The following is a 19,435-nucleotide window of genomic DNA, read 5'->3' on the forward strand; positions in this document are numbered from 1 at the left end:
TCAATGCCCTTGCTGATGGGAGGAGGTTTGCACTCAAAATCTCACAATACATGGCCCCATTCATTGTTTCATGTACACGGATCAGTCGTCCTGTTCCCCTTGCAGAGAAACAGCCCCAAAGCATGATGTTGCCACCCCCATGCTTCACAGTAGGTATGGTGTTCTTTGGTTGCAACTCAGCATTCTCTCTCCTCCAAACACGACGAGTTGTGTTTCTACCAAACAGTTCTACTTTGGTTTCATCTGACCATATGACATTCTCTCACTCCTCTTCTGGATCATCCAAATGCTCTCTAGCAAACCTCAGATGGGCCATGTACTGGCTTAAGCAGGGGGACACGTCTGGCAATGCAGGATCTGAGTCCCTGGCGGCGTAGTGTGTTACTATTGGTAGCCTTTGTTATGTTGGTCCCAGCTCTCTGCAGGTCATTCACTAGGTCCCCCCATGTGCTCCTGGGATATTTGCTCACCGTTCTTGTGATCATTTTAACCCCACGGGGTGAGATCTTGCGTGGAGTACCAGACTGAGGGAGATTATCAGTGGTCTTGTATGTCTTCCATTTTCTAATTATTGCTCCCACAGTTGATTTCTTCACACCAAGATGCTTGCCTATTGCAGATTCAGTCTTCCCAGCCTGGTGCAGGTCTACAATTATGTTTCTGGCATCCTTCGACAGCTCTTTGGTCTTCACCATAGTGGATTTTGGAGTGTGACTGTTTGAGGTTGTGGATAGGTGTCTTTTATACTGATAACAAGTTCAAACAGGTGCCATTAATACAGGTAATGAGTGGAGGACAGAGGAGCCTCTTAAAGAAGAAGATACAGGTCTGTGAGAGCCAGAAATCTTGCTTGTTTGTAGGTGACCAAATACTTATTTTTCACCATAATTTGCAAATAAATTATTTCAAAAATCAGACAATGTGATTGTCTGGATTTGTTTCCACATTTTGTCTCTCATAGTTGAGGTATACCTTTGATGACAATTACAGGCCTCTCTCATCTTTTTAAGTGGGAGAACTTGCACAATTGGTGGCTGACTAAATCCTTTTTTGCCCCATTGTACAAAGAAACCACTCCGGTATCACATGTGCATCTTTACATTGAACCAATCTGGCCCAGTGTAAGTATGCCAGCTATATAACCCTGGAGTGCAGCTTTAAATACATTTGGGAAGGACAAAAACAAAAATGGTATATAAAACCAGTGGCTGGGTTCATCCATAAATAACATGTCAGTTTCTGATGGACTCCTCCTTAAACTACAAGTAGACAAACTATTAAAGGAGTTGTAAAGCCAGAAGGCTTTTTATCTTAATGCATTCTATGCATTAAGATAAAAAAACCTTTTGTGTGTAGCAGCCACCCCAGCACCCTCCTAATTACTTACCTGAGCCCCATCTCTCTCCAGCGATGTCCACAGATGTCTAAGCTGTCTGGGACACTCCTCCTGATTGGCTGCGACACAGCAGCGGCACCATTGTCAGTCAGCCAATCAGGGGAGAGAGGAGGCGGGGCCGGGTCAGGGCTCCATGTCTGAATGGACACACAGAGCTGTGACTCGACTCTAGTGCCCCCATAGGAAGCTGCTGCCTAAGGGGGGGCAGTCAATAGGAGGGAGGAGCCAGGAGCAGCAAAGAGGGACCCGAGAAGAGGAGAATCCGGGCTGCTCTGTGCAAAACCAACTGCAAAGAGGAGGTAAGTATAACATGTTTGTTATTTTTTTATTTTTTTTTAAACAAGACTTTACAATCACTTTAAATAACATGGTTATAAAAATAATGTCTGAAATGGACAGTGGCCGTTTATGAATTGATGTTTTTTCTGTAGATATTTTTACAGGCAATTCATTATTTCTGAAAATTTTAAATCTGTATTGTTTTTATTGTCCACTTTTTAGAACTTATTCTTAAAACAACCACTGAATCTCCACCAACATCTCCCGCATCAAGATCCCTGGATCCAACCAAGTTCAGCACAACCACACAACCTCACATCACAGTCACTCCTCCTACCAGTAGCTCTTACAGGAAGTCAAGCACGCCCGCTTATATTACTGCTGCCCCAGTGCCTAGACTAGCAACTCCAAGAAAAACAGTCACACCTGCACCTAAAGCAGAGAAAGGTGCAACGGCAGCAAAAAAACCTGTAAAGGTCACTGTCACTTCACGGCCTATGACAAATCGCTGGATCCAGACCAAAGGATGGCAGAGTGAATTGAAAGATTTGTTCACCGCCAGGACAAGATCACAGTCAGTACAGATCCCAATACTGTTGACCACTGGGCAGCCATCTCAGAGAAGAACCCAGTCAGGTGGCAAAACCGAACCCAAGAAGAGCCCGGGAATAAAGAAGACCAAGACAAAAGTTGTGAAAAAACAAAGAGTGAAGGTGCTGAAGAAAATTAAACATGGAACCGTGCGTCTGGTCAATGAGGAAAATCTGCCTGATCGAGGTAGGGTGGAGATTCACATAAACGGAGAGTGGGGGACTGTCTGCAATGACAGGTTTGACAGTAAGGCTGCTTTAGTGGTGTGTAGACAGTTGGGGTACCCTTATGTATTGAAGGTCGCCCGAAGAGCAGAATTTGGTGAAGGCAAGGGACTGAGAATCCTTTTGGATGAGGTGAAATGCCAGGGACGTGAGAGGACACTCTTGGAATGCCAAAGGTCAAAACTTGGTGAACACGACTGTGCTCATGATGAGGACATTGGCGTAGTATGTGGGATGCAAGAGAAGCAGGAAGATGAGTTTAAGTTAACTTAAAGTAAGTTAGTCCCTAAGCAAGATTGAAATGTTGTACAGCAGACTGAAACAATGAAGAATCACATTAAATTTATGCAGTAGTTGCATGAGTAACCAGCAGTGAAAATTGTCTTGCACATTCCATTGACTTTTTCAACTCTTCAGTAGAAAGCTGCATAGAACTGGCAGGTACCTACCCTGCAGGGAAATAAAGACTCCTAGCATCATCTCTGTTGTGTGTTCTACCACCAGGAACAGAAGTCTAATTTATCAACGTGCTTTTTTGCAGAGAGAGATTTTTGGATGAATAGAATAAATTCATTTTAGAAGCTTTTGGATCAAAGCATTCTTTTAAATGAACGTCACAATTCTGGGAAACTGAATGAACTGAACCACTGAGAAGGCAAAGTTAGTTACATTACTACAAGACTGTAGTATAACATCTGAAGCTTTCACAGTAAAGATCACTTCCGAATAGTGAAGTGGTTGGGTGTCCCCAGCTGGACTTAGGATGGTTGTACATCCTGCACATCTGTATGCTGGACATCTGTGTATCCTGCACATCTGTAGAAAGGACATCTGGATACAACATGGACCTTCTACAGATAGAGTATATAGTATACATACACAGCCGGTCTGTGCTGTTTTAATGTTTCACTACAGGGGCGCCAGAGACCATCTCAAGAACTGAAGCTTCTCTTACTCAGTGAAAAGTTGAGACAGTGGGTTGGAGCAACTCTCCTCTAATGAACAGATGTTCCAGGCATCGCATGGTCAGCTTTTCTTCACTGGTTGAAAGGTGCAGATGATTCATTTATTTCCCCCTCCACGTGTCACACTGGTGAAGACATCACATGTCAGTAGACACACTGGTTCCTCATTAACACTCAGCACAGTTTGTTGCAGAACTGGAGACTAAATGTGAGAACAAGTTACCAAAAAATTTCTGTCTTAGTAGGTATATGACTTTGCGAATGGGGACTATAGTTTTTTCGCATGGCTTTGACAGATTATAATTAGGTTGTGCTGATCAGCTGGTCCCTTTATGTATGTCATAAGTGCCAGCCATTTCACATTTTAAAGGACAACTCCACACTTAATAACGAAAGGCAAAAATCTATTTTTTTAAATAATTTTTGGATACAGTGAAGAGGGATTAGAATCAGGTTTTTATTGCTGTCTGTTCTCCCATTAGGAAAATTCACCCTCCCTGCTTATCGTGTTTACTGTTATCGCTGGAAGTGAAAATCCCAAGTTTTGGGTTGTCTCCAGAACAGGAATAAAGAGGAAATCTGGGATGACTAGTTCTGGTAACAACACGGGATCTCCTCACTTTGGGAGGACTTTCCTCTCACCTCCGGTCTTGGCCATGGGACAGAAAGTGAAGGGAAATCTCCCCAATGGGACACAGATGGCTAAAATAAAACTGACAGGGGTGATAACCCTCCCCTGCTCTCTCTGAAAGGTATACAAAAAAGTTTTCCCTTTACTATTTTAAAGTGACTTAAAAAATTTTTTAAAAAAATAACAGTACCAATTGTTATGATGTGCACACTGAACTCAGTTCAGAACTCATCATTTGTATGACAGCTATGGGTAAAAATGAAGCAATGATCTGCGTTTGCTGAAAAATCCCTCAGCGCTAGGCCATTTGAAGAAGAATTGCAAGGACAGCAGGCTGTCTCTTGTGTTGTGTTTTACCTTATTGTATGTATGCTCAACAGTATTAAAATTATTTGCTTGTTATGTGATGACAGCCAAACGGATGTACCGTATTTGTATTTCTCTGGCAGTAATTGTGAGTATGTTTTACGATGTTTTTGACATTACAGCACCCTCTATTGGTAGGATGGGTCTACTAAAATCATAGACAAAGTCTAGTTTTGCTGTACTCAAGGAGTTCTGTAGGCAGGCTATTATATTCCATGGCAGAAGCAGGGGCACATGCAGTGCTTTACACAGTGGCCCCAAAGGACCACTGCGTCTGGTGGATACAGCGGTTTCGGATCATGCTGCTCTTCGCGCCCATTGGGGGGCGCTCAGTGTGCATGAGCGGGGCAACATACTGGTATGTTGCAGTGCTGGCTCAAGCCACCAACCAGCAGTAAAATTACTGTTGGCCGGCCACGAAGAGGTTATAGAGGTCTGTAGATTATACCAAAAATATGGACAACTACGAACGAGATGCAGAGACATTGAGTTCCCAGTGAAGGACAGTTGTGAGGTATAAACCACTTGCCCTCTGGAAGGTTTGCCCCCCTTCATGACCAGGCCATTTTTTGTGATACGGCACTGCGTTACTTTAACTGACAATTGCGCAGTGATGCAACGCTGTACCCAAATAAAATGTATTTCCTTTTTCCCCACAAATAGAGCTTTCTTTTGGTGGTATTTGATCACCTCTGCGCTATCAACAAAAAAACTATATTTTTTACTTTCTGTTATAAAACATACCCAATAAAAAAAAAAAATTGGAAAAAAATATAATTTCTTCATGAATTTAGGCCAATATGTATTCTGCTACATATTTTTGGTAAAAAAAAAATCCCAATAAGTGTATATTGATTGGTTTGTGCAAAAGTTATAGCATCCACAAACCGTGGGATATTTTTATTCATTTATTTTTTTTCACTAGTAATGGCGGCGATCAGCGACTTATAGCGGGACTGCGATATTGTGGCAGACAAATCGGACACGAACACTTTTTGAGGACCAGTGACACTAATATAGTGATCAGTGCTTAAAAAGAAAATCTGCACTGTCACTGTACTAATGACACTTGGTGGGAAGGGGTTAACATCAGGGGCAATCAAAGGGTTAAATGTGCTCTTAGCCAGTGCTTGTGTACTGTGGGGGAGGGGTTTTCACTAAGGGAAGGCAAAGATCGTCTGTGCTTTTGCAAGCACACAAGATCAAGGCCTTGCCTCCTCACAGAACTACCTTGTTTACATAGGTAGATCGGCGTTCTGCCTGTGTACTGAATAATTGGTGGGTGCCGGTGGACATAGAGTCCACGGTACCCATTGCTGGGCTCCCATTGTGATCACAACGTAAGCGGGTCGCCGGTGGCGTGCATGCATGCCCCAGACCCGGATTTTTACATCACTACTAGGTATGTGATCTGGCACAGAGCAGCCACCCTGCCACATTATATGTCCGGTGGGGGTTGGGTCTGCAAGCGGTTAAGGTATCAGTATTAATGTAGGTGATCTGGTTCCTAGGCAGACAGCTTCTATACCCCAGAGGATGTCTATGGTCTTCTTTGGCTTGTGGTGTAAGGTAACAAAGTGTAAACACCGCTGCTAAAAGGTCCAGATTCAACTTTATTCCAATAGGTCAGGGGACAATTGAAAGAGTATCCAACGTGTTTCTGGGGTTCACAGCTGCCCCCTTCATCAGGGAAGAAAAACATAAGGACATTTCCATATCAATACAATAGTATACCCCTCCTTTGGGATATAGTTTGAACCAAATCCCCAATAGTATTGGGTATATAAAAGTGGAAAGCTTTTTTTAATTTTTTTTATAAACAGATGCTGGAGGCTGATTTTTTTCAAGAATTTTTGACTTGGGCTTTAAAGCTGAACTCCAGGCTTACCCTCAGTCTTGCTCAATTGTACAGTCTCGTCTCCTGTAATACAATTCCTTGCTTGGATTTCACTGCACACTGTGAGCATCTCACCGTATGAATGAGAAGCTACAACAAGGTTGATAGAGCCTGCCTCATTTCTTGATGGAGGATGTCCTTCATTGGATTTCGATCATGGAGGCTGATCATCAGATTTGGGCTTTCCTGTGGCAGTAGAAATGCCTACTTCTTCAGACTGACACCCACCCATCAAGGCATTTTGGTATTTGCATAACTCCTCCAAAGAGGCAGCCCACTGCTTGCATCCTGGCTGAAGGCTCTTGAGAAGAGTACCAATGTAAGGTGCTGTGATGTTTTTATAATGCTATGTACAGCACCATGCTGGCCCCTGCCATCAGCCATGATCTACTTTTATTGCTTGGAGAAGCACCCAGTTCCAGTGATTATGTCATTGCACCTAAAATAAGGTGTATAATAAAAAAACAGGAACCTTTTACTTTAAAATCTCATTAGTATGGCAGTGAGGGTAGGAGGAACCAGGGACCGCAATATACAAGCAGATTAAGCTTCATCTTCAAAAAGGTATACATTACAATAACAACATTACATGACCATCAAAAATCTTTCAGAAACCATTTTAAAAAGGAATAAACTGACAAGGTTACAAGACTGACTGACATTTTATTAAAATATATATATATACACTGCATGAACAGCAGTCGGTGTGAGTACACAATTAGCTGTAAACAGTTTCAGCAAATACAATAAGTTATTGAAATGGCACAGCTCCATCATTCAATGAGCGTCATCAGTCCATAGTTTATTAACATTTTAAAAATGTATTACAATATGCATGTAAAACTGTCAATGACAGATGATTCTATCGTGGGTAAGTCCATTCAGAACTGTGGGTGGTGCAAATAGTGCACAACAGATAAATGAGCTTCCTTTGGAAGGCTTGCTCATACATGGTCCATTATTCAAGCAGTGGGTCTGTTTAGAGTGCAAACTAAAGTGAACCTGTATACTTTTTTTAATTTATTTATTTATTTTTTTTACAATTAAAAAAAAAAAAAATGCTGTAGAGCAGACACCACATCTACTACATCACCTTTTTCACACTTTTTTTTTTTTTTTTTAATTGGGGTTTGGCTTTCGACGACATTATGGCTAGGTTCCATTAGCTGCTGCCTGCCTTGTGAATTTATCTCCTTACCTCTGTAGTGTATTTTTTATATTTATTTTATTTTAAACTGCATAAAGATTTAAATAATAATTGGACCAACTTTTGATGTATTTCAGCCCCCCTGGGGACACCAGCACCTATGACTGACACCAATGTTGGTATTGTATTTCCACCCCTGTTAATGCCTTCCCATTTACAAAACACAGCCTGTGTTATATGGATGCTAAACAAAAATGGCAACCACCCCAAGTTATAACTAGCCTTTTAAGCAAGGTGTGTTATCTACATGGGCAATCCTTCACTGGGCAAGAAGCTTGACAACAGCACTGGTGTCAATCATTGCTGCTGCTGTTGTCAGTAAGGGGGCAGGTGAAGATATACCAACAAGCCAACTATAAATCTGCTCATACAAAGAGCAATTTAACCAGGTCCTGTTGAGCAGGCTGTAACGTGAGCTATGGGTTGCACTTTTAGCACCTTCCCACCTGACATCCTTTGATCTGAACATCAAAGGAGCTGGGTAGATAATAGTCAGCCATGCAGCTAATGTATGAATTTCCGATAGCCATTGGTGACAACTGTCAGAATACAATACCCGGCAGTGCAGATTCCCCATCTACACTGTTCAGCGTGGATGGGGGGGGATCAATACATTTCTCTCTTTCAGTCCATGGGGCTAAACAAGATAAATCTTATTGTGTATGGCCAGTTTAAATGTGAATTTTTAATGCAGCTTTAGGAAAATACTACACTGCAGAGGTAATGGGATATTGATAAGGATTCTAAATATATTAAAACCATAATGTACACAGCTCAGTACAATTTTAAAGTATAACTAAAGACAAAACTTTATTTTTTTTGTTTTTTTTGCGTGGAGAGAAATTGTCTTTTTTTTTTTTAATTGCTGTCTGTGCCCCTGTTAGGGAGATTTACCCTCTCTATTTGTCCAATTTACCATTATCACCAAGAGTAAAAATGAAGGAAAATTTTGTGCTGTCACCCTTTGTCACACATTATTAGAGTAGAAATCTTCCAGTGGGGATACCAGTTCTGGTGATAACCTAGGATTCCCTCATCTTCTTTCACTTCTTTTTTTGGTCATGGGACAGGTCACAGGAAGTGAATGAAAATCTCCCTAAGGGACCACTAATGGCAAAACAACTGGCAGGGGTTATAAGCCTTCCTTACTCCTTATCCAAAAAAAAAAGTTTTGCCTTTAGTTATAATTTAAAGACAGCTGGGCAGCTTGCTGGTTAACTCCTAAGCAAAAACAAGCACTCCCAAGTATCAGAAGTGATTACTCTCATTCATACAAATAGTTCAGCATGTTGCAAAATCTCTGCAAAGCTTTAAAGAGCTTTTCATTTTACCTACAGGAAAGGAGTCAGTGCTTTTGCAGTGCATCTATATGTTGGTAAGGAAATGGCCATTGCTTGATCGCAGCAATGAGACACATCTCTTGCATCTGTGCAGTCTAAAGCAGTGCAAAGCAGAAACCTCATTTCATATTTACATTATGAGCTTACAGAAAAAAGAAAGATGGCTGCTGATTGGTTACTTTGGGTAACTGCACATTGATCTTTGCCCTATAAGGCTTATTACCATAGATCTCTGATTGGTCGCTAGATAAAGCAGCAAAATGAAACATTAGAAACATATTTAACCAAGCAGTGCAACAACCCCTAACAACCAGTCAAAAACATTTGGTTAATGACCTGAGTTCAGTAAACTCAAGTCTGACTGGTTGCTATGAGATGTGTACTATACACATTTTCACTAGAATCTGCAACGCTTTCTTAATTACATAAGAGGGTTGATTTACTAAAACTGGAGCGCTCAGAATCTGGTGCAGCTGTGCATGGTAGCCAATCATCTTCTAACTTCAGCTTGTTCAATTAGGCTTTGACAAAAAAACCTGGAAGCTGATTGGTTTCTATGCAGAGCTGTACCAGATTTTGCAAGCTCCAGTTTTAGTAAATTATCCCCCAGATGTTTTTAATTTTAATGTTATACAACACAACACTAATGTCCTTAAATCCAGTGTGACTGGTACATTCTCCCCCCAGCGTAAACAACAAGCTCTTGCATCACGCTGAAACAAAAATACTTGCTAATCAGATTTTATCTTACTGATCTATGGTTGGTACTATTGGATTACTGGTTCCTCTTTGCCGTTTTCATTTCTTTACTGGGCAAGTATATAAATAATAATTAAAAAAAAAAAAAAAAAAAAAAACTTAAAAAAACACAACATATACGATTTTAAACATATTCTGGAATGTCTGAACATTTTGACATTTACAACAATCTCACAATTCCCTTTATTATTATCAAATAAGGAAAAGAAAACAACAAGGCGCAACAATTACAGCTAATCAGAATTCATCTTAGTCACCAACCTGGCTTTAGTCTACTGTAGTCAGTCTATGGAGGACAAACACTTAGTACATCGTCTTTTCTTTATACCGCTTTTCTGAATAAACTTGATATTTTAATTATATTTTATTCCAGGCTTTTCATTTCGTTTCTACAGCTAAAAATAATGCTTATAAGTAATCGGTACAACTTTATTGCCTCATGATTCTTCCTTATCTTAAAGCCCAACTCTAGGAAATGTGACTGTTATCCCTGGCAATGGGGCTGTGCCTGCACATTTTGTCATGGGGAGTGGAGAAACCAGTTTATTTACCCGATCCTCTGTTGCTCCAGCAGACGGCGCTCCCTCATGCTCTGGTGGTGGACTGTCCCTCAGCACCATCACATCCAATGCATTGGCTTGACGATATCAGGACCTTAGACCACTGGAGCATAGGGAAGAAGAGGCTGTGGGGACCAGTCTAGCAGCACGGAGGAGTGGTTAAGTAAATCTACTCTTGAAGTCCCCTAGACCTAAACAAGCAGTTAACACTGCTCCCACACAGCAAGAGATCATTTTCAAGTTTCCTGGAGATGGGCTTTAATTTATTGCGGTTTACCTACTAAATGTCCGTTGTCCAATCCTGCCCATACTATTGGAGTCAAGCAAACATCACAATATCCATGGACTACCACAGGATGCAACAGACACCGTGGTTGACCAAGATTTGTAACGTTGGATGTTTTTTAGATGAGTGTTTTCTGAAGCTGTAGAATTTGGGCCTAAATGTCCATGTGCCTTCCAGGTCAAAGACTGCTTAGAAATTAGTCTGTTGGTAGGCTGACCCCAGCCTATTTAGGGTCAACTTTAGGCCTAACTGTGGGAGCACCAAACCAAATAGTTTAATTTGGACAAGCTCTCAATAAAACATGAGAATTGAGACTTGTCAGATGGTTTTGCAGTCACCATTCGGTTCCTTAATCCTGGCCATACACTGCTTGAACTTCAATTTGCTCCTGCGGAATCAGCCAAAATTCAAGCCATGGATGGCCCTGTCAGCATTACCAGCTTGAAAAAGTCAAATTAATTGACTGAGCTGGGGGAAAATTTCTTGGTTGAACATGCATCAGATGCAGTCGTCCAAGTATTCTGGCAGCTGAAGCTGCCTGAATACAACACTTGTCAGTGATTCCTCCATTCATGCTATTTAACATGAATAGGGGAATTTATTGATTTTTCTCTTGTTTAGTCCACAGGCTAAAAAGAGAAACCTCAAAGTGTATGGCTAGCTTTAATCTCCTGGCTGGTGCTTTTCTGCCTAAGAGTGTGAAATGTGTAGAAACGTGCAAGAAGTTTTACATAGAACATACATATCTGTATTAAGTACTGTGCCTGGGTGGTTTTAGGCACAAGGTCATTCCCTCAGCACAGGTTTGAACTGTCATATATACACAACATGGAAGTTTGACCATAAAAAGTAATCTTGGACGTTGGAAGGCTTACACTGGAAGGTGCAGATATTTAAAGAATATGTGAATATAAATTAAAAAAAAAAGTTCTCGTGTCAAAAACAAAAACATTGCATAAAATAATGTTAAATATAAAGGCTTCGATTACTACGCTAATTTCAGTCAACTTAAAGCTGAACTCCAGATATAAACGATACAAATGAACGCAGCTCTGTAATCATTAATGCATCTTTTTTTCCAATGCAAGCAGTACCTGAATTTGACCTGTACCAGCCTCTTGAAGTCTCTGTACGTGTGACAGAAAGAAGCAGCACAAGGATCAAATCAGTTCAAGTGCTGGCAAGGAGCATTCAGCTATGATGGGAAAGCAGAGTGACATAAGGAATGAGCTCATCACTGTGCTGCTTCTACTGTCCTGTCACTGGACTGGGAAGGTCCAGGATGAACTGGGCTCACGAAAACTGACTTAATGGTGCTGGACATCAGACTGAACATGCATCTAGTGGCAGAAAAAAATAGGAAGTACTGCAAGGGAAATGGCTTGAAGGTGAATATTGCAGTAAAATCTGAGGACAATTCATTTTTATCTTGTTATTTTAGCTGGAGTTCTGCTTTAATTGAAAAACAAAAATAAGAGTGTGCATTTTTTTTACAACAGGTGATACCAATCATGTGCATTCTAAGTTATGGGTAATAAAAAAGTGAATAGTGGATGTATAAAAAAATATATCACATTTCTGTGATAATGTTACATCAGCTCAAAGTTGAACTGGCACCAAAACCAATACATATGGACTACAGAACCTAAAACAGGATGGCACAATGGCATGAGGTTAGTCAGGTTATGTAGTTTAAAGTTTGGATGGAAGCTAAATAGCATATCGGACTTTTGACTGCACTAAAAACAGTATATTGTGCTTTAAAAAGTTTATTTGACCCCACAGCTTTTGTCTGTTTAGGTTATCGATTGATGGATGAGTACCCGGCTTGATTTGTTGTATTGAATGGTTTCTTGGGCTCAGGCTCATTGATAGTGGTAGAGCCTGGGGTGTCCAGAATGGGCTCCTGGTCTTCGTGGTCATGGAGGTGAGGGAGGTAGAAGAGGTCAGTGAGTCCATGAAGATCGGCGGCCTTGTGGAAGGTCTGAAGGACGAGCAGCATGGCCATAAGACCAAGTAAGAGGTAGACTGTTGAGAGAAGAAGACACAAAACTATGAAGGATGCACTTTAAATTGTCACTTCAAGGCTGACAAATTTTATATATATAATTTTATTTTTTTTTAATAAAATACAGGTTTACCCTTTTTTTCATAATAAATTAAATAATTCAGCACACCAAAGAAAATGGTCTTCGAATCTTATTTTACATCATCAGCAGAAGTATAACACAGTTGTACACATAGAACAGGGCATCACGCAAGTCCTGAGTACTATTCCAGCTTTAACTTGTATTCATTATAGGTAAAGCTGGCCATACATGGATCAAAATTCAGCTGGTTCAACAGAACCAACAAATTAGACCCACGTATGGGCACCCTGGCTGTACAGAAGTCAATCGATCAACTTCTGTACAACCACCCTTTTGGTGTTTTTCCCAAGCAATCAGTGCCATTGGCTAAAGCCAGCAACACTGATCATTGTGTTCAGATGGTGGGGAATGCTCCCTGCCATGAAAGCACAAAAACTCCCCCCATTCACACATTTGAGGCACTTTTTTTGTTCAACCTGTTTGTTGAACGAAAAAAAAAACGTATAACCTATGGCTTGCCTAACATTATGTAGATACCGTTGGAAAATGTGGCGCCCCCTGAACAGAAACATTTCAGAAAGAGTTACCATACACAGAGTATGCAGATGCCAAACATCAGGTGAAGGTGGCAAAAGAGACAAGGTATCGAGGAACTTGTCTCCTTTCTCATTTCAAATCCTACCATATATATCATATAAAACAACCTTACGATTGAAAAACCATTTTCTTTGGTGTGCTGACCTATTTGATTGTGTTGGAGACATGTTTGAGGAGGTTTCCAGTCTGATTACAGAACTTGCCCACTGCTTATTTTTAATGTATAATAAAGAGTGTGCATTGTCCATTTACAGCCACTTCTTGTCTGCATGCATTCCATCACCAGCTGCATGTTATTTCTGAGGACAAATTTCGCGATGGTGACAACAGTCACCAGTGCATCAACATGGCTGCTAGTCATGTCTACGGAATGAGCATGTAGCAGGGTGACAACACAGATGCCAATTAGATAGTGCTATCACCCTGTAACAGGAATTACCTATAATTCCATTTATGGCAAAAGTATTCTATTATTATAACCTGAAGATTTAAATGTATAGAAATATACCTTTGAAATTACTTTAACATGTTAAAGCCTAAATGACATTTTAATGACTGGGTTTACATATACCGTACTTTACACCAGCCTTTCTCAACTAGGGTTTCTCTAGAGGTTGGTAAGGGTTTCTTTGAGTAATGATGGTTTGTTATCTGAGACGCAAAATTGATCTTTTTTGGTTTCTGTGAGAGGGGATTCTTCCCACTGACCACAAATATGTGAAGCATTCTTCCCAATGACCTTCATGCTAATGTACTTTGAGTTGTGAATATAGTAATTATTAACAGGGGTGCCATGAGATTGGAAAGTTATTTTATGGGTTCCTCTATGTTAATAAGGTTGAGAAAAACTGCTTTAAACTATCATTAACCACTTGCTGACCGCCGCACGCCGATGTACGTCCAAAGTTTGCCAGCGGATATCATTGTTATGGCAGCAGCTAGCTGCCATTACCCCAGTATCCCCGTTTTCGTGCAGCGGTCGGCTTTCAGATAAAAGTGGTCTCTGTGGCGGATTCGCCGTGAGATCACTTTTAAAATCGGTGGCGGGAGAGGGGGCCCCCCCTCTCCCTCGCCGCGATCCGGTGCCCTCCACCGCTTACCGGAGCCGTCGGTTGCGGAGGCGATCGCGTCCTTCTCAGTGCTGTGCCTGAAGACAAGCAAGGCTAAGATGGCGCCCACTCGTCTCCATGACACTGCTGGGTGGAAGCGACGTCAAAACGTCACTTCCGCCCATACGCCTTAAAAAGGCACATTTTTTTCAATGTCATTTTTTTAAATTACTTTTTTTTTTCTTTTTTTTTATTGCATTTTAGTGTAAATATGAGATCTGAGGTCTTTTTGACCCCAGATCTCATATTTAAGAGGTCCTGTTATGCTTTTTTCTATTACAAGGGATGTTTACATTCCTTGTAATAGGAATAAGAGTGACCCATTTTTTTTTTTTTTTTAAACAGTGTAAAAATAAATAAAATAATGTAAAATAAATAATAAAAAAAAAAAAATTTTAAAAACCCCCTGTCCCGACGAACTCGCATGCAGAAGCGAACGCATACGTCAGTAGCGCCCGCATATAAAAACAGTGGTCATACCACACATGTGAGGTATCGCCGCAATCGTTAGAGTGAGAGCAATAATTCTAGCCCTAGACCTCCTCTGTAAACGCAAAACATGCAACCTGTAGAATTTTTTAAACGTCGCCTATGGAGATTTTTGAGGGTAAAAGTTTGACGCCATTCCACGAGCGGGCGCAATTTTGAAGCGTGACATGTTGGGTATCAATTTACTCGGCGTAATGTTATCTTTCACAATATAAAAAAAATTGGGCTAACTTTACTGTTGTCTTATTTTTTTATTCAAAAAAGTGATTTTTTTCCCCAAAAAAGCGTGCTTGTAAGACCGCTGCGCAAATACGGTGTGAAAAAAAGTATTGCAATGACCGCCATTTTATTCTTTAGGGTGTTAGAAAAAAAACAATATATAATGTTTGGGGGTTCTAAGTAATTTTCTAGCAAAAAAAACTGTTTTAAACATGTAAGCACCTAAATTCCAAAACGAGGCTGGTCCTTAAGTGGTTAAGCCTTAAAAAGCCTTCTGGGGAAGATTGGCAAAGAGGATAAGGGTCAACTGCCCTATTGTCTTGGTTTTAGGCAAGGGAAGATATCTGTGGCTTGCAGAATATCACAAAAGTTAGGAATCCAAGCAAGTTTGTTTAATGAACTGTATGATCCTTAACGGACTGGATTTCGTGCATGGTGGAGGGTGAATAACAAAGTAACAGCAATCACATTTCACACTAATATGAGCAAAACACAAATCCAATCTAGCCATGAAATGAACAAATCAGTTGGGATAAAAGCAGTACAAGATTTATGAATGCCTCGCACTCCTGCTTTGTTGGCGATCCATTTCAGAAGATACATTTAAATTGACACTATAAAAGGTTTGGGGTAATTGTTTAGGGGTGGGCTGGGTAGCAACAACTCTAACTGTAGGTCTGCTTTTTCCCCATGTCCCCCAGCCCTGGCATCGCTTTAGTTTCTTTACGCCCAGAAAGTGGGCTGGGGAGGACTGCCTGATTACTTGACTGCTGTGATTTGCTGTCATAATGGTCACATGGTCAAGCGCCGGTCCCATCAGCTCCCAATCATGAGACCTCTTTCACACTGAAGCTCCAGTCATTTTTGCGGTGCTTTAGCTGCGTTTTTTGCTGCGCTGCCCATTAAATTTCAATGGCGAGGGGCGTTTTGGGGTAGCGTTATTAATAGTGATCCCAAACAGCCCTAAAGATGCTGCTTGCAGAACTTTTTCTAACATCCCGCAAGCACATCGCCCTAGTGTGAAAGCACACATTGCAATGAATAGGAGGCAGGTTTCAGGTGTTTTTTGAGAGGCTATTTTTAGATTTAAAAACGCCTGAAAACTGCCTCAGCCCCCTTTCACACTGAGGCAGTTTTTAGGTGTTTTAGCTCTAGAAATAGCCTCTGAAAAGCCCCTGAAAACTGCCTCCCATTCATTGCAATGTGTGCTTTCACACTCGGGCGTTTCTGCAAGTCCTGAAAGCAGCATCTTTGGGGTGGTTTGGGAGTTCTATTAATAGCCCTCCCAAAACACCCATGCCCAATGAAATGAATGGATCAGTTGTCACGTGACCTTAAAAAAAAAAAAAAAAAAAAAAAAAAACGCGCTGCTAAAGCACTGCAAAAACGAGCAGCGCATCAGTGTGAAAGAGGCCTTACTAAAGACAGGAAGCCATTTATGACAGCTCGGTCACTGTGTGCTCAGCACGGAAACTTTGGCTGCCCATGGATGCATGTGTGTGCAAATCAAAGTTTGTGGGCTGCACATATGGGTTACCTGGGCACCAAGAGGTTAACAGTAATCGTTCAGTAATACATTTTGCAGCTGACATCTTACCTATCCCTTTCAACATTACTTGGCGTCTGAACTACATCCTAAAATGTGCATGGGGTGCATTCTTCTTAGAAGTCTGACTGGATGCCTGAATATATAAATCTGGAACACATCCAAACTAATCTACATATACTGAGATAAAACTACAAATCCTCAGGCACAGCATCTGTATTAAAATCTAACAATGCTTATTAATAGGAGATCCCCACCTGTTTCGAGAGAGAAATATATGGTAGTGTCTAAAAACATCTGAAGGATGCAAGTAGAAAGTGCTTGAATAAAGTCCAAAATGAAACCAAGACTGACGCTTACATCTCACTGAACTGTGACAGCATCAAGCTCATTACAGGCACAGCAACCAAAAGTTGTCTTTGTTTTTGCTAGAAGTCATACAATGTAAAGGTTACCAAAGTCTGGGGAAAAAATTATCCACAGCATGTCTGCAGGTCCTTCATCTTCACACCAGGATAAGAATCTGTATCTTCAGCCATGTGAATGTAATTTTCAAATCTCACTAAACTCAACTGAAATGAAAAACTTTTTTTAAAGTAAAAGTTTCTTACCCTAGTCATATATGTTAAAGGTTAGTAACATGGCGGGGAACGATTCAGTCCCGTCTGCAATCACAGCAGATGGCTTATAGTTCCCAATTAACTACCTAGGCACTCATCGGTGCCCTTGTAGTTCACTGACAGAAGGCTGTCAGGAGTGTCTGCAGGGGCCTGACATTACACCCATGATCCACTGATCGGGTGCAATACCTTGCAGGCCCCATTGTAAAATAAATAAATTGCACTTTTTTTTTTTTTTTTTTACAAAGGTCAGCCTTTATAGATATCGGCCCTACAGACTGGACAAGATAAAGCAGTAAATCTCCACATCCATGCTAAATAGTGTGGATGTTATCAACTGGATATTGAATCATGATAACAATTTCCCAATTTTCTTTGGGATTAATAAAGTAAAGTATTCTGTATAGAAGCCAGTGCTCCTGCAGCTGTCAGAAAACCTGTACATTGAATACTATCTTATTGGCTGCAGTCACTGTTCAGCCAAAGAATTTCAGCCCAGCACCTTTGATCTTCAAATCAAAGTTTGTCAAGCTGGGTGGTCCCCAGGCTCATATTTTAGTGCTTTGGCAGATATTGGCCAAATGAATAGATCCACAGTGGATCGCTTTTCAGAAGGCATTTGACAGGAGGCTGGGAGATGCTATTCCATCTTCTCACTGCCTGTTTTAAAACTTGAAAGCCTGTAGCCCTGCACCCGCTTGCATTACACATGGCTGCAGAACAGTTGTGGTGCAGACCTATTCACCTGAATAGGTCGCATTTTTCCACTTCCTGCTGAATATGCCCTGGGGTATACGTTTTGTGGCAGCATGTGTGCCATGCCCTCTGGCTGCCATTTTAGATTGGGGGCTGTAAAACAGCTGAACTGCCTATTTTTTCCATCCCCTCGGCTTACCCTACCCCTCCCAGGCTTTGCAGAGAATCATAGGAGAATATAAAAGCGAAAAAGAAAAAAAAAAAAAGATTATATATATATATATTTATAGAGTTGATTGGAGTTACATACATTTATCTTTGTCTATACACGTAAAAGCCAGTAAATTAGAATATTTTGAAAAACTTGATTTATTTCAGTAATTGCATTCAAAAGGTGTAACTTGTACATTATATTTATTCATTGCACACAGACTGATGCATTCAAATGTTTATTTCATTTAATTTTGATGATTTGAAGTGGCAACAAATGAAAATCCAAAATTCCGTGTGTCACAAAATTAGAATATTGTGTAAGGGTTAAATTTTGAAGACACCTGGTGCCACAAACTAATCAGCTGATTAACTCAAAACAACTGCAAAGGGCTTTAAATGGTCTCTCAGTCCAGTTCTGAAGCCTACACAAACATGGGGAAGACTTCAGATTTGACAGCTGTCCAAAAGGCGACCATCGACACATTGCACAAGGAGGGAAAGACACAAAAGGTTATTGCTGAAGAGGCTGGCTGTTCTCAGAGCTCTGTGTCCAAACACATTAATAGAGAGGCAAAGGGAAGGAAAAACTGTGGTCAGAAAAAGTGTACAAGCGATAGGGATCACCGCGCCCTAGTCAAGATTGTGAAAAAAAACCCATTCAAAAATGTGGGGGAGATTCACAAGGAGTGGACAGCTGCTGGAGTCAGTGCTTCAAGATCCACCACCAAGAGACGCTTGAAAGACATGGGTTTCAACTGCCGCATACCTCGTGTCAAGCCACTGTTGACCAAGAAACAGCGCGAAAACCGTCTCACCTGGGCTAAGGAAAAAAAGAGCTGGACTGCTGCTGAGTGGTCCAAAAGTCATGTTTTCTGACGAAAGCAAATTTTGCATTTCCTTTGGAAATCGAGGTCCCAGAGTCTGGAGGAAGACAGGAGAGGCACAGGATCCACGTTGCCTGAAGTCTAGTGTAAAGTTTCCACTATCAGTGATGGTTTGGGGTGCCATGTCATCTGCTGGTGTCGGTCCACTCTGTGTCCTGAGATCCAGGGTCAACGCAGCCGTCTACCAGCAAGTTTTAGAGCACTTCATGCTTCCTGCTGCTGACCTGCTCTATGGAGATGGAGATTTCAGGTTCCAACAGGACTTGGCGCCTGCACACAGCGCAAAATCTACCCGTGCCTGGTTTACGGACCATGGTATTTCTGTTCTAAATTGGCCAGCCAACTCCCCTGACCTTAGCCCCATAGAAAATCTGTGGGGTATTGTAAAAAGGAAGATGCAGAATGCCAGACCCAACAACGCAGAAGAGTTGAAGGCCACTATCAGAGCAACCTGGGCTCTCATAACACCTG

The 19,435-nt window shown here is 41.1% G+C and overlaps 2 protein-coding genes across 2 annotated transcripts in view; one reads left to right on the forward strand and one right to left on the reverse strand.

Moving 5' to 3' along the window:
- LOC141107924 (HHIP-like protein 1) overlaps positions 1-4,508 on the forward strand; it is a 59,048-nt gene extending 54,540 nt beyond the window's left edge. The window contains exon 9 of the mRNA XM_073598987.1: positions 1,898-4,508. Within this exon, the coding sequence (XP_073455088.1) occupies positions 1,898-2,763 (866 nt within the window). The 3' untranslated portion in view covers positions 2,764-4,508. The remainder of the gene's footprint in view (positions 1-1,897) is intronic.
- A 3,891-nt stretch (positions 4,509-8,399) lies between these two features.
- LOC141107925 (potassium channel subfamily K member 1-like) overlaps positions 8,400-19,435 on the reverse strand; it is a 62,598-nt gene continuing 51,562 nt past the window's right edge. Inside the window, exon 4 of the mRNA XM_073598988.1 lies at positions 8,400-12,529. Within this exon, the coding sequence (XP_073455089.1) occupies positions 12,303-12,529 (227 nt within the window). The 3' untranslated portion in view covers positions 8,400-12,302. The remainder of the gene's footprint in view (positions 12,530-19,435) is intronic.

This window comes from Aquarana catesbeiana, linkage group LG09 (genome assembly GCF_042186555.1).
Source record: "Aquarana catesbeiana isolate 2022-GZ linkage group LG09, ASM4218655v1, whole genome shotgun sequence".
In the NCBI taxonomy this organism is placed as follows: Eukaryota; Metazoa; Chordata; class Amphibia; order Anura; family Ranidae; genus Aquarana; species Aquarana catesbeiana.